Source organism: Oncorhynchus nerka, linkage group LG10, assembly GCF_034236695.1.
Source record: "Oncorhynchus nerka isolate Pitt River linkage group LG10, Oner_Uvic_2.0, whole genome shotgun sequence".
Lineage (NCBI taxonomy): Eukaryota > Metazoa > Chordata > Actinopteri > Salmoniformes > Salmonidae > Oncorhynchus > Oncorhynchus nerka.
Window position 1 is genome coordinate 24,723,601 of NC_088405.1, and position 14,593 is coordinate 24,738,193.

General features: G+C 41.6%; 1 protein-coding gene across 1 annotated transcript in view; it reads right to left on the bottom strand.

Annotated features, from left to right (window-relative positions):
- Window positions 1–14,593, bottom strand: part of LOC115135047 (formin-2-like) — a 69,251-nt gene that overhangs the window by 37,296 nt on the left and 17,362 nt on the right. The window contains 1 exon segment of the mRNA XM_029669267.2: window positions 5,994–6,081. Within this exon segment, the coding sequence (XP_029525127.2) occupies window positions 5,994–6,081 (88 nt within the window).

A 14,593-nucleotide genomic window follows, 5' to 3' on the forward strand; every position in this document is an offset into this window, starting at 1 on the left:
AGAAACATATTTTGGCCTGTTGCTGGTAAGCGCACAGGGACTTCAATACATGCATAATCTACAGTACAAAATACCATCTATCTTCTGAGCTCGTGCTACTAGGTGACCTAAACTGGGACATGCTTAACACCCCGGCTATCCTACAATTCAAGCTTGATGCCCTCAATCTCACACAAATTATCAATGAACCTACCAGGTACAACTCCAAATCCGTAAACACGGGCACCCTCATAGATGTCATCCTAACTAACTCACCCTCCAAATACACCTCTGCTGTTTTCAATCGATATCTCAGCGATCACTGCCTCATTGCCTGTATCCATAATGTCCCTGCGACCAAACGATCACCCCTCATCACTGTCAAACGCTCCCTAAAACACTTCTGCGAGCAGGCCTTTCTAATCGACCTGGCCGGGATATCCTGGAATGACATTGACCTCATCCCGTCAGTAGATGATGCCTGGCTATTCTTTAAAGTGCCTTCCTCACCATCTTAAATAAGCACGCCCCATTCAAAAAATGTAGAACTAGGAATAGATATAGTCCTTGGTTCACTCCAGACCTTTCTGCCCTTGTCCAGCACAAAAACATCCTGTGGCGTTCTGCATTAGCATCGAATAGCCCCCGTGATATGCAACTTTTCTGGGAAGTTAGGAACAGATATACACAGGCAGTTAGGAAAGCTAAGGCTAGCTTTTTCAAACAGAAATTTGCATCCTGTAGTACTAACTCAAAAAAGTTCTGGGACACTGTAAAGTCCATGGAGAATAAGAGCACCTCCTCCCAGCTGCCCACTGCACTGAGGCTAGGAAACACTGTCACCACCGATAAATCCACTATAATTGAGAATTTCAATAAGCATTTCTCTATGGCTGGCCATGCTTTTCACCTGGCTACCCCTACCCCGGTCAACTGCCCGGCACCCTCCACAGCAATCCGCCAAAGCCCCCACCATTTCTCCTTCACCCAAATCCAGATAGCTGATGTTCTGAAAGAGCTGCAAAATCTGGACCCCTACAAATCAGCTGGGCTAGACAATCTGGACCCTCTCTTTCTAAAATGATCCGCCGAAATTGTTGCAACCCCTATTCCAAGCCTGTTTAACCTCTCTTTCGTATCATCTGAGATTCCCAAAGATTAGAAAGCTGCCGCGGTCATCCCCCTCTTCAAAGGGGGTGACACTCTAGACCCAAACTCTAGACCCACTCTAGACCTATATCTATCCTACACTGTCTTTCTAAGGTCTTCGAAAGCCAAGTCAACAAACAGATTACCGACCATTTTGAATCCCACCGTATCTTCTCCGCTATGCAATCTGGTTTCAGAGCTGGTCATGGGTGCACCTCAGCCACGCTTAAGGTTCTAAACGACATCATAACCGCCATTGATAAGAGACATTACTGTGCAGCCGTATTCTACAACCTGGCCAAGGCTTTTGACTCTGTCAAACCACATTCTTATCGACAGGCTTGGTTTCTCAAATGATTGCCTCGCCTTGTTTACCAACTACTTCTCAGACAGAGTTCAGTGTGTCAAATCGGAGGGCCTGTTGTCCAGACCTCTGGCAGTCTCTATGGGGGTGCCACAGGGTTCAATCCTTGGGCTGACTCTCTTCTCTGTATACATCAATGATGTTGCTCTTGCTGCTGGTGATTCTCTGATACACCTCTACACAGACGACACCGTTCTGTATACTTCTGGCCCATCTTTGGACACTGTGTTAACTAACCTCCAGACGACCTTCAATGCGATACAACTCTCCTTCCGTGGCCTCCAATTGCTCTTAAACGCAAATAAAACGAAATGCATGCTATTCAACCGATCACTGCCCGCATCTGCTCGCCCATCCAGCATCACTACTCTGGACGGCTCTGACAACTACAAATACCTAGGTGTCTGGTTAGACTGTAAACTCTCCTTCCAGACTCACATTAAGCATCTCCAATCCAAAATTAAATCTAGAATCATCTTCCTATATCGCAACAAAGCATCCTTCACTCATGCTGCCAAACATACCCTCGTAAAACTGACCATCCTACCGATCCTCGACTTTGGTGATGTCATCTATAAAATAACCTCCAACACTCTACTCAACAAACTGGATGCAGTCTATCACAGTGCCATCCGTTTTGTCACCAAAGCCCCATACACTACCCACCATTGCGACCTGTACGCTCTCGTTGATTGGCCCTCGCTTCATACTCGTCGCCAAACCCACTGGCTACAGGTTATCTACAAGTCTCTGCTAGGTAAAGCCCAGCCTTATCTCAGCTCACTGGTCACTATAGCAGCACCCACTCGTAGCACACGCTCCAGCAGGTATTTCTCACTGGTCACCCCCAAAGCCAATTCCTCCTTTTGTCGTCTTTCCTTCCAGTTCTCTGCTGCCCATGACTGGAACGAACTGCAAAAATCTCTGAAGCTGGTCACTCATATCTCCCTCACTAGCTTTAAGAACCAGCTGTCAGAGCAGCTCACAGATCACTGCACCTGGACATAGCCCATCTGTAAACATCCCATCTATCTACCTACCTCATCCCCATACTGTATTTATTTATTTATCTTGCTCCTTTGCACCCCAGTATCTCTACATGCACATTCATCTTCTGCACATCTACCATTCCAGTGTTTAATTGCTATATTGTAATTACTTCGCCACCATGGTCTATTTATTGCCTTAACTCCCTTATCTTACCTCATTTGCACTCACTGTATATAGACTTTTTGTTTTCTTTTGTTCTACAGTATTATTGACTGTATGTTTGTTTATTCCATGTTTAACTCTGTGTTGTTGTATGTGTCGAATTGCTATGCTTTATCTTGGCCAGGTCGCAGTTGCAAATGAGAACTTGTTCTCAACTAGCTTACCTGGTTAAATAAAGGTGTTCTCAACTAGCTTACCTGGTTAAATAAAGGTGTTCTCAACTAGCTTACCTGGTTAAATAAAGGTGAAAACATAAATAATCTACATTACACTTGGTTTCTAGGTTGTTGGTACAAGGGCTGTTCTTGCTGGCCATCTGATGAGCTGGTGGCACATCTCACACACTGCAGTACAGACTGCTTTCTCACACCACAGGTACTACTGGAACTGAGTATCCAAGTTGTCATCCCTCCCCTTTAACACTGGAAGTCATAAACTAAAACATAAATGTGGGTTCTTGAAAAATCTGTCAAGGTAAAAAGCGCTGTGTTTGAATTTCAGTGTATGATGTCACCTTTTTGTCTCAACGCAAGGACCTCGCACCTGTGAGTGTAATCCTTTGAAAGTAAATGTTAAAGATAAACAGAGCCTGGGGGTCTAGCTTGTTTAACCTGACGTGTTGAGGTATGCATTGAGCACAGAGAGACCACATACGTATATCATCTGATCTATGTTGAAGTACTGTCACAAAGCTCATCTAAAAAGAAACAGGATAAAATAAACATGACATATTCAGGCTTTCCTGCAGTACGTCTGATTACGAAAGGTTAATGAACTTGCATGACACATGCATTCCTAGCTGAAACTTTTGCACACAATCTCCTTTTTAATAGAAGCCGAATGTAACCCTACCTGGAATATAAGTGTAGATAAATCAGTTGAATGAGTGTTCTATGAAAACCTTTGTAGTTACTATTCACCACTGACCTAACACATAAATCTATGTGTAAACAATTGGTATTTTTGCCGACCTGTCTATCAGTGAACTAGTGTTTTGTAATTTTGTTATTGTTGTTGTACTTTTTACCCCTTTTTCATGAGATCCAATTGGTAGTTGCGATCTTGTCCCATCGCTGCAACACCAATATGAAAGGCGAAGGTCGAGAGCCATGCGTCCTCCGAAACACGACCCGCCAAGCCGCACTGCTTCTTGACACACTGCTCGCTTAACCCAGAAGCCAGCTGCACCAATGTGTCAGAGGAAACACCGTACAGCTGGCGACCGAAGTCAGCATGCATGCGCCCGCCACAAGGAGTCGCAAGAGTGCGATGGGACAAGTCGGCCAAAACCTCCCCTAACCCGGATGACGCTGGGCCAATTGTGCGCCGCCTCATGGGTCTCCCGGTCGAGGCCGGCTGCGACACAGCCTGGGATCGAACCAGGGTTTGTAGTGACGCCTCTAGCACTGCCATGCAGTGTCTTAGAACACTGCGCCACTCGGGAGGCCCGTGTTTCATTACTTGTCATGTTTTGTGTTTTTGTGGATCCCAGGAAGAATAGCTGCTGCCTTTGCAATAGCTAATGGGGATCTGAAAACAAGTAAACCCAGTTGTGATCTTCTTCCAATCATTCATATTGCTGGCCTTGATCTGTAGGAAATCATTGGGGATTTGGAAATTGCTCTGTAAAGGCCTTTTGGTGTTTCTGTACTGTGGTCAGTCTGGCCAAACAAGCAAAACTGTCAGATCTTTATTTTATTTTGTTATCCCATGTCTGTCAATGGAAAATTGCTGTGAGAGAAAATGAACAATCCTCAAACAGCTTTCTTCTTCTATAATATGAATCCCTCTATCTCTTCTTCAATCCCCAAGTGACTCCATCACATACTCCATTTCGATCTCTCTCACACCCTACCCTCTGTCTGCCAGTTTCTCTCTCTCTCTCTCTTTATTTAGCTTTCACCCTAAACCCTTTCACACTCTCTTTCCCTCCACAGTCACCACAGGGCCAGCCTCTCCCTTCCTCTGCCTGCTCTCCCTCTCTCTGCCTGCTCTCCCTCTCTCTGCCTGCTCTCTCACTCTCACTCATTTGGTTTAAGTTACTGACTCAAACAGGGTTGAGTATCTGACAGAGAGGAAAAGCCTGTATCATCTCTCCCATCCATGACCAAACCCAGCAGCAACTTCCAGCATCCTCCATACCGCAATGAGCCAGGTTCCAACCCTGGCACCTAGCACGATGACTAGCCCTCTAAAAGCCTACAGGAAGCCCACATCGCACGGAGGTGTCTTATGGAAGTGTCAGCCAAATAGAAGACTAATTCTAAACTGGGTGGTTCGAGCCCTGAATGCTGATTGGCTGACAGCCGTTGTATATCAGATCGTATACCACAGGTATAACAAAATATTTGTTTTTACTGCTCTAATTATGTTGGTAACTGGTTTATAATAGCAATAAGGCACCTGGGGGTTTGTGGTATATGGCCTATATACCACGGCTAAGGGCTGTGTCCAGGCACTTCGCGATGCGTCAGGGATAAGAACAGCCCTTAGCCGTGGTATATTGGCCATATACCACACCCAATCGTGCCTTATTGCTTAAATAACCACCAATGGTGAGCTATCATGACTCTCTATAAAACAATGCCACAGTCATAAAAAAGAACATCAAAACTATGATTAACATTACGTGGATGGTTCCCAGATCATTCTGAACATGTGAAGCACTGTATTTCTCTTTCCCTATCTCATCACCTCATGATATACTGTACCCTCTAATCAACACTAATGCTGTATGCTGAAAGAAAGTCCTAACACTGGCGACTGATGAGTATGGCCCACCTCCTCCCGTTGAGATAAGCCTATGAAGAGAACTTATAGGATAGACAGACCCTCCCCAGCGTACATCTTATAAGGCGTGTTTAGACACACGGATGAGGGATGAATGGCGAGGCAATCAGAGGACTATAACAGGAGGAGATTCCATTCTCAGTTAAGTCTGGAGTAGTTCCCCTTTAAAAAGGCAATTTAGACTAGGACACAGACTGACAATAGATTAGAGAACGAGAGAAAGTGGGATAAAATAGAATATAGTAAACCAAATGAAAGGTGGAAACACACAGAGAGAAACAGAATACCACATCCTTTCTACTTGAAAGTCTAGTGATAACTCAATAATGAGGCATCTCACTTGAGGCAATAACACATGTGAATTATGACTAGATCCATCAGAAGTCTAGCGAGTTCAATGCTTTGTCCGAACAAACTTGAATTTAGGTAACTACAGAGCGGGCGTAGCCGGTTGCAATAACATCATTATGCTGTGTTGAGGTGGAACATCACCACTCACCATTCTGAATGTCCTTCATGTCCAAGTGGATGCTGGACATGAGGATCCCCACATTCTGAGATCGCTTGGTGTTCAAAAGCTTCACCACCTGAGAGAGAGAAAGAGAGCGAGAGAGCGAGAGGGAGAGAGAGCGAAGGAGCGAGAGAGAGAGCGAGAGAGCGAGAGGGAGAGAGAGCGAAGGAGCGAGAGAGAGAGCGAGAGAGTGAGAGGGAGAGAGAGCGAAGGAGCGAGAGAGAGAGCGAGAGAGCGAGAGGGAGAGAGCGAGAGTGAGAGAGCGAGAGCGAGAGGGAGAGCGAGAGGGAGAGAGGGGGAGAGAGAGAGAGAGAGAACAGAGAACAGAGAACTTTTGAATTTAGTATTTAGTATTTATTACTCTTCCTGGGGTCCAAACAGAAATACATTAATACATCATAGTAAAACAACAGATTACATCATAAATACAACAATACATCAAGATCCATTAAAAGTAACAATGCTCAGATATGACACATTTACAATATAAAATGTACAATATTACAATGTGTGGGTGTGTGTAGTATGTGTGTGTGTGTGTTAGAGTGTGTCTCTTCACAGTCCGTGATGTTCCGTGAGGTACTGTTTTATCTGTGTGTTTTTTTTATCTGATTTTACTGCTAGCTTGAGTTGAGGTGGAAGAGAGTTCCCTGTAGTTGTGGCTCTATATAAAATAAGTCCAAAACAGGCCAGAACTGAGGCTCAATGTCCCGTTATCATTTCCTTTTATGGGAAGAGCACTGTTGCCAATTCACCCACAAACATTATGCAAATAATAAACCGGATTAAAGTGATTGAACATTTCCCCTTCTAGTTCAGTTCTCCACATCCATCATATTTTCAATGGGAGGATCCAGAATGCATAGATCTTAGATCTCGACTTATCACTTCAACCCGTTACAGTGATAATAGAGTTCATATGGAGATCAGTAGGGAAGGCCCACTAAGTGTACAATAGTGTACGCCCACTGTGCTCTTTTCTCTGTAATTGTTTGTTTATCAAATGAAGTTTTTCACAAACCACAAAATGCATTAAAGGCCTGTGCGTATCAATGGCGAGACTTCACTATTTAAAAGTAAAATGTCACAACAACAATGTGAGAATAGATTGGCACATCACAAATACAGTACCAGTCAAAGGTTAGGACATACCTACTCATTCAAGGGTTTTTCTTTATTTGGACTATTTTCTACATTGTAGAATAAAAGTGGAGACTTTGCACACTCTTGGCATTCTCTCAACCAGCTTCACCTGGAATGCTTTTCCAACAGTCTTGAAGGAGTTCCCACATATGCTGAGCAGTTGTTTTCTGCTCTTCCCTCAATCCGTGGTCCAACTCATCCCAAACCATCTCAATTGGGTTGAGGTCGGGTGATTGTGGAAGCCAGGTCATCTGATGCAACACTCCATCCCTCTCCTTCTTGGTCAAATAGCCCTTACACAGCCTGGAGGTGTATTGGGTCATTGAATTGCTGAAAAACAAATGATAGTCCCACTAAGCGCAAACCAGATGTGATGGTGTATTGCTGCAGAATGCTGTGGTGGCCATGCTGGTTAACCTTTTATAACTAGGGGGCAGTATTTTCATTTTTGGATAAAAAACGTTCCCGTTTTAATAAACGGGATATTTTGTCACGACAAGATGCTCGACTATGCATATAATTGACAGCTTTGGATAGAAAAAAAACAGATATTGTCTGTGAGTGCAACAGAACTGACATTACAGGCGAAACCCAGATAAAAATCCAACCAGGAAGTGCCCCATTTTTTTTAAAGCCCTGCATGCCAATGACTCCTTATATGGCTGTGAATGAGCTACGAATGAGCTTACGCTTTCTACGTATTCCCCAAGGTGTCTACAGCATTGTGACGTCTTTTTACACATTTATGTTGAAGAATAGCCGTAAGGGACCACATTTAGCAAGTGGTCACATGATGGCTCCCGCAGAAAATCTTGCGTAAAGTACACAAGTAGCCATTTTTCCAATCGCTTCTTATGAGAAACCAATTGTCCCGGTGGATATTTTATCGAATAGATATGTGAAAAACACCTTGAGGATTGATTCTAAACAACGTTTGCCATGTTTCTGTCGATATTATGAAGCTAATTTGGAAAAAAGCTCGGAGTTGTAGTAACTGCATTTTCCGGTCGATTTCTCAGCCAAACGTGAAGAACAAACGGAGCTATTTCGCCTACAAAAATATTTTTTGGGGAAAAAAGGAACATTTGCTATCTAACTGGGTGTCTCCTGAGGGAAAACATCCAAAGTTCTTCAGAGGTAAATGATTTAATTTGATTGCTTTTCTTATTTTCGTGAAAATGTTGCCTGCTGGTAGCAGAGCCTAGGATAGTATAATGCCATGATAAACTTACACAAATGCTTGTCTAGCGTTGGCTGTAAAGCATATTTTGAAAATCTGAGATGACAGTGTGATTAACAAAAGGCTAAGCTGTGTCTCAATATATTTCATTTGTGATTTTCATGAATAGGAACATTTTCTAGGAAGATTTATGTCCGCTGCGTTATGCTAATTAGTTTGAGGCTATGATTACGCTCCCGCATGCGGGATGGGTAGTATCAAGAATTAAGTGTGCCTTGAACTCGAAATGAATCACAGACAGTGTCACCAGCAAAGCACCCCCACGCCATCACACCTCCTCCTCCAAGCTTCATGGTGGGAACCACACATGAGCAGATCATCCATTCACGTACTCTGGTTCTTGTTTGGAACCAAAAATCTCATATTTGGACTCATCGGACCAGATTTCCACCGGTCTAATGTCCATTGCTCATGTTTCTTGGCACAAGCAAGTCTCTTCTTATTATTGATGTCCTTTAGTAGTGGTTTCTTGCAGCAATTGGACCATGAAGGCCTGATTCACACAGTCTCCTCTGAACAGTTGATGTTGAGATGTGTCTGTTAATTGAACTCTGTGAAGCATTTATTTAGGTTGCAATTTCTGAGGCTGGTAACTCTAATTAATTTATCCTCTGCAGCAGAGGTAACTCTGGGACTTCCTTTGTTGTGGCGGTCCTCATAAGAGCTAGTTTCATCATAGCGCTTGATGGTTTTTGCGACTGCACTTGAAGAAAGTGCAGTTTCAAAGTTCTTGAAAGTTTCTAGATTGACTGATCTTCCTGTTTTTAAAGTAATGATGGACTGTTGTTTCTCTTTGCTTATTTGAGCTGTTCTTGCCATAATATGGACTTTGTCATTTACCAAATAGGGCTGTCTTCTGTATACCACCCCTACCTTTTCACCACACAACTGATTGGCTCAAACACATTAAGAAGGAAATACATTCCACAAATTAACTTTTAAGAAGGCACACCTGTTACTTGAAATGCACTCCATGAAGCTGGTTGAGAGAATGCCAAGAATGCGCGAAGCTGTCATCAAGGCAAAGGATGGCTACTTGGAAGAATCTCAAATCTCAAATCTAGTTTGTATTTGTTTAATCCTTTTTTGGTTACTACATGAATCCATGTGTATTATTTCATAGTTTTGATGTATTCACAATTATTCTACATTGTAGAAAATAGTAAAAATAAAGAAAAACCCTTGAATGAGTACTGTAGGTGTGTCCAAACCTTTGACTGGTACTGTATATTAAAGATGTTTTTATGTCAATATCAAATCATTTCTGGGTAATAAGTAAGGGTCACACTTTATTTGGATAATCCAGAAAGTTGGTCTGTAGATGCTCTAAAGATGGTCATACTATCAACAACTATTTATCTTTTTAAAGCAACTGCATGCTAAGGTTACAGTTAGGGTTAGAATAAGGGTTAGGGTAAGGGTTAAGGTTAGGGTTAGGATAAGGGTTAAGGTTAGGGCTAGGGCTAGGGTTAGTAGATAGTTAGTTTAAATATTACTGATAGTCTGTACAGAGTCTGTAGAGCATCTATAGATGGACTATCCAATTAAAGTCTTACCCAATGTACCTTACTGTGATTGTTTTCAATTAAAATGGTCAAAAACGAACAAAAATAGCTTCTTAACAAAGAGCAATTTCTCAAGGAAGAATTTTGCTGGGACTGTCTGTGAGTGGTCTGAGTGGGGAGGGAAAAACGCAAAACTAGCTGTAATCGGCAGAGAGGTTTGGACCTCTCTTTCTTATTCAGGCAGTCTTTTCAAATAGCTTTTACAATAAAAGGGCATTATCACCCATTTCTAAATTTCACACTAGGCTGTTATGGAAATATATTTTCATATAACACAGGAAATCCCATTTTTGACTGCACTGGGCCTTTAAAACCTGTTGTGACTAGGGGGCACTATTTTCATTTTTGGAAAAATAACGTACCCAAAGTAAACGGGATATTTTGTTAGGACAAGATGCTAGAATATGCATATAATTGACAGCTTAGGATAGAAAACCCTCTAAAGTTTCCAAAACTGTAAAAATATTGTCTGTGAGTATAACAGAACTGATATTGCAGGCGAAAGCCTGGGAAAAATCCAATCCGGAAATGCTTTGTGTTATGAAAGCTTTGCGTTCCAATGCGTCCCTATTGAGCAGTGAATGGGCTATCAACCAGATTTCTACGTATTCCCCAAGGTGTCTACAGCATTGTGACGTAGTTTTACGCATTTATGTTGAAGAATACCCGTAAGCGGCTACATTGTGTAAGTGGTCACCTGATGGCTCTCAGAGTGACTCTCGCGTAAAATACAGAGGTAGCCATTTTTCCAATCGGTCCTACTGAAAAACCAATTGTCCCAGTGGATATATTATTGAATAGATATTTGAAAAACACCTTGAAGATTGATTATAAACAACGTTTGCCATGTTTCTGTCGATATTATGAAGCTAATTTGGAATATTTTTCTGTGTTTTCGTGACCGTAATTTCCGGTCTATTTCTCAGCCAAACGTGAAGGACAAACGGAGCTATTTCGCCTACAAAAATAATATTTTTGGAAAAAAATGAACATTGGCTATCTAACTGGGCGTCTCGTGAGTGAAAACATCCGAAGCTCATCAAAGGTAAACGATTTAATTTGATTGCTTTTCTGATTTCCGTGACCAAGTTACCTGCTGCTAGCTGGACAAAATGCTATGCTAGGCTATCGATAAACTTACACAAATGCTTGTCTAGCTTTGGCTGTAAAGCATATTTTGAAAATCTGAGATGACAGGATGATTAACAAAAGGCTAAGCTGTGTCTCAGTATATTTCACTTGTGATTTTCATGAATAGGAACATTTTCTACTAATATTCATGTCCGTTGCGTTATGCTAATTATTGTCAGTCGATGATTACGCTCCCGGATCCGTGATGGGGAGTCACTAGAGGTTTTAAATTACCTGCTTTAGATTGTGGAGTCTCTAAATATCGGTTCTTGGACAGATGAAAAATCTTAATTTGATTAAGTTTGCTAAAGCAGGAAAATAATCATGCAGCAACAGGACATTTTAATTATTATGTGGATTATAATTAATGGACATTTTTCTAGGGGTTGGTATCAAGTCTGAAATTTCAAAGTGTAAATGACAAATTCAGAAGCCTTTTTAAACCTCAAATAGACTACAGGTTTCACATTTTCTGCATTGCAAGAAAGTTCTCCTGCAACAAGGCCATCAAATTAAGATCCCACATCTGTACAAGAAATATCCATCATCATCAATATCTTTTACTATATGCCACTATATTGTGCCAAGTAAATCATACCTACATTTACAACTGCTGATCAAGTTGAAATACAGTGCCTTGCAAAAGTATTCACCCCCGTTTTTCTTATTTCGTTGCATTACAACCTGTAATTTAAATGGATTTTTATTTGGATTTCATGTAATGGACATACACAAAATAATCCAAATTGGTGAAGTGAAATAAAAAAAAGAACTTGTTTCAATTTTTTTTTTTTTTTTTTTTAAACTCCGGAATAGTGGTGAGTGCATATGTATTCACCCCCTTTGTTATGAAGCCCCTAAATAAGATCTGGTGCAACCAATTACCTTCAGAAGTCACATAATTAATTAAATAAAGTCCACCTGTGTGCAATCTAAGTGTCACATGATCTCAGTATAGAGTGGGGCAAAAAAGAAATCTTGCTTGTTTGTAGGAGACCAAATACTTATTTTCCACCATAATCTGCAAATAAATTCATTAAAAATCCTACAATGTGATTTTCTGGATTTTTTTTCTCATTTTGTCTGTCATAGTTGAAGTGTACCTATGATGAAAATAACAGGCCTCTCTCATCTTTTTAAGTGGGAGAACTTGCACAATTGGTGACTGACTAAATACTTTTTTGCCCCACTGTAGATATTCCATAAAAAATCAGCCGTTTCCAGCTACAATAGTCATTTACAACGTTAACAATGTCTACACTGTATTTCTGATCAATTTGATGTTATTTTAATGGACAAAAAAATGAGCTTTACTTTAAAAAAGAAGGACATTTCTAAGTGACCCCAAACTTTTCAAAGGTAGCGTAAGTACAATACCTGTCTAGAGGTAAGCAGCTTGGTTTGAAGAAATCAACTGTGAGAGCAATTATTAGGAAATGGAAGACATACAAGACCACTGATAATCTCCCTCGATCTGGGGCTCCACGCAAGATCTCACCCCGTGGGGTCAAAATGATCACAAGAACGGTGAGCAAAAATCCCAGAACCATACGGGGGGACCTAGTGAATGACCTGCAGAGAGCTGGGACCAAAGTAACAAAGCCTACCATAGGTAACACACTACGCCGCCAGGGACTCAAATCCTGCAGTGCCAGACGTGTCCCCCTGCTTAAGTCAGTACATGTCCAGGCCCGTATGAAGTTTTCTAGAGAGCATTTGGATGATCCAGAAGAAGATTGGGAGAATGTCATATGGTCAGATGAAACCAAAATAGAACTTTTTGGTAAAAACGGTGATTTTCTGGATTTTTTTTCTCTCATTTTGTCTGTCATAGTTTAAGTGCACCTATGATGAAAATTACAGGCCTCTCTCATCTTTTTAAGTGGGAGAACATGCACAATTGGTGGCTGACTAAACACTTTTTTGCCCCACTGTATATACACCTGTTCTGAAAGACCCCAGAGTCTGCAACACCACTAAGCAAGGGGCACCACCAAGCAAGCGGCAGCATGAAGACCGAGGAGCTCTCCAAACAGGTCAGGGACAAAGTTGTGGAGAAATACAGCTCAGGGTTGGGTGATAAAAAAATATCCCATGGAGCACCCATTAAATCCATTATTAAAAATGGAAAGAATATGGCACCACAACAAACCTGCCAAGAGAGGGCCGCCCACCAAAACTCACGGACCAGGCAAGGGGGGCATTAATCAGATGGGCAACAAAGAGACAAAAGATAAGCTGCAAAGCGGAGATTGGAGTATCTGTCCATAGGACCACTTTAAGCTGAACACTCCACATTGAGAATCTGTGGTATGACTTAAAGATTGCTGTACACCAGCGGAACCCATCCAACTTGAAGGAGCTGGAGCAGTTTTGCCTTGAAGAATTGCCCAAAAATCCCAAATCCTTGGCAAGATGTGCCAAGCTTATAGAGACATACACCAAGAGACTTGCAGCTGTAATTGCTGCAAAATGTGTCTCTACAAAGTATTGACTTTGGAAGGTGAATAGTTATGCACGCTCAAGTTTTCTGTTTTTTAAATCTTGTTTCTTGTTTGTTTCACAATAAAACATATTTTGCATCTTCAAAGTGGTAGGCATGTTGTGTAAATCAAATAATACAAACCCCCCAAAAATCTATTTTAATTCCAGGTTGTAAGGCAACAAAATAGGAAATATGCCAAGGGGGGTGAATACTTTCGCAAGCCACTGTATATGGATAAACCAACAGCCAACAGCCTTGGTGAAACCATGGAATGTATCATGTACGGTTCACAGTAGAGTCGACCAGTGGAGGCTGCTGAAGGGAAGACGGCTCATAATTATGGCCAGAACGGAGAAAATGGAATGGCATCAAACCATGTGTTTGATGTATTTGATACCATTCCACTGATTCTGCTCCAGTCATTACCACAAGCCTGTCCTCCCCAATTAAGGTGCCACCAACCTCCTGTGGAGTAGCCACTCCAGGTGACCACAGTCAGACTGAGAAAGCAAAGTGGCTTCTGGGTAATAAAGTGGTGTGGGGAGGGTAGCTAGTAAACCCCAGACTCAAACAGACCAAGTTCATGTGCTCCAGATCACACAAACCACAACATAGAACATGGACACAGTTACATCACTGCCCTCCTGCCTCCAACACACTGTAGATGTCATAGAATGTCATTTTCAATGATAAAAGTAGTAATATATCAGTTGGCCAAGCTCCTATTGCAGGTGCATAATGGTGGTATTACACTGCAGTATAATATTGTCTGATGTGTTCATAGTGATGATCATTCTACCACATTGGATATCCTTTTTGAAGATCATTCTACCACATTTGATATCCTTTTGACAGGGTCTACAGAATAACTATTCTCCTGCAGTATATCATAACTAGTTTATCATAACCTGTTTATTAATGTACAGTTCATTATCCATTCAAAAACGTTTTCCTGATGGGAACATGGTTTCAATGAAAATATTACATACAAACCATGTGCAGAAATTGAATCCTAGGTTTTAAA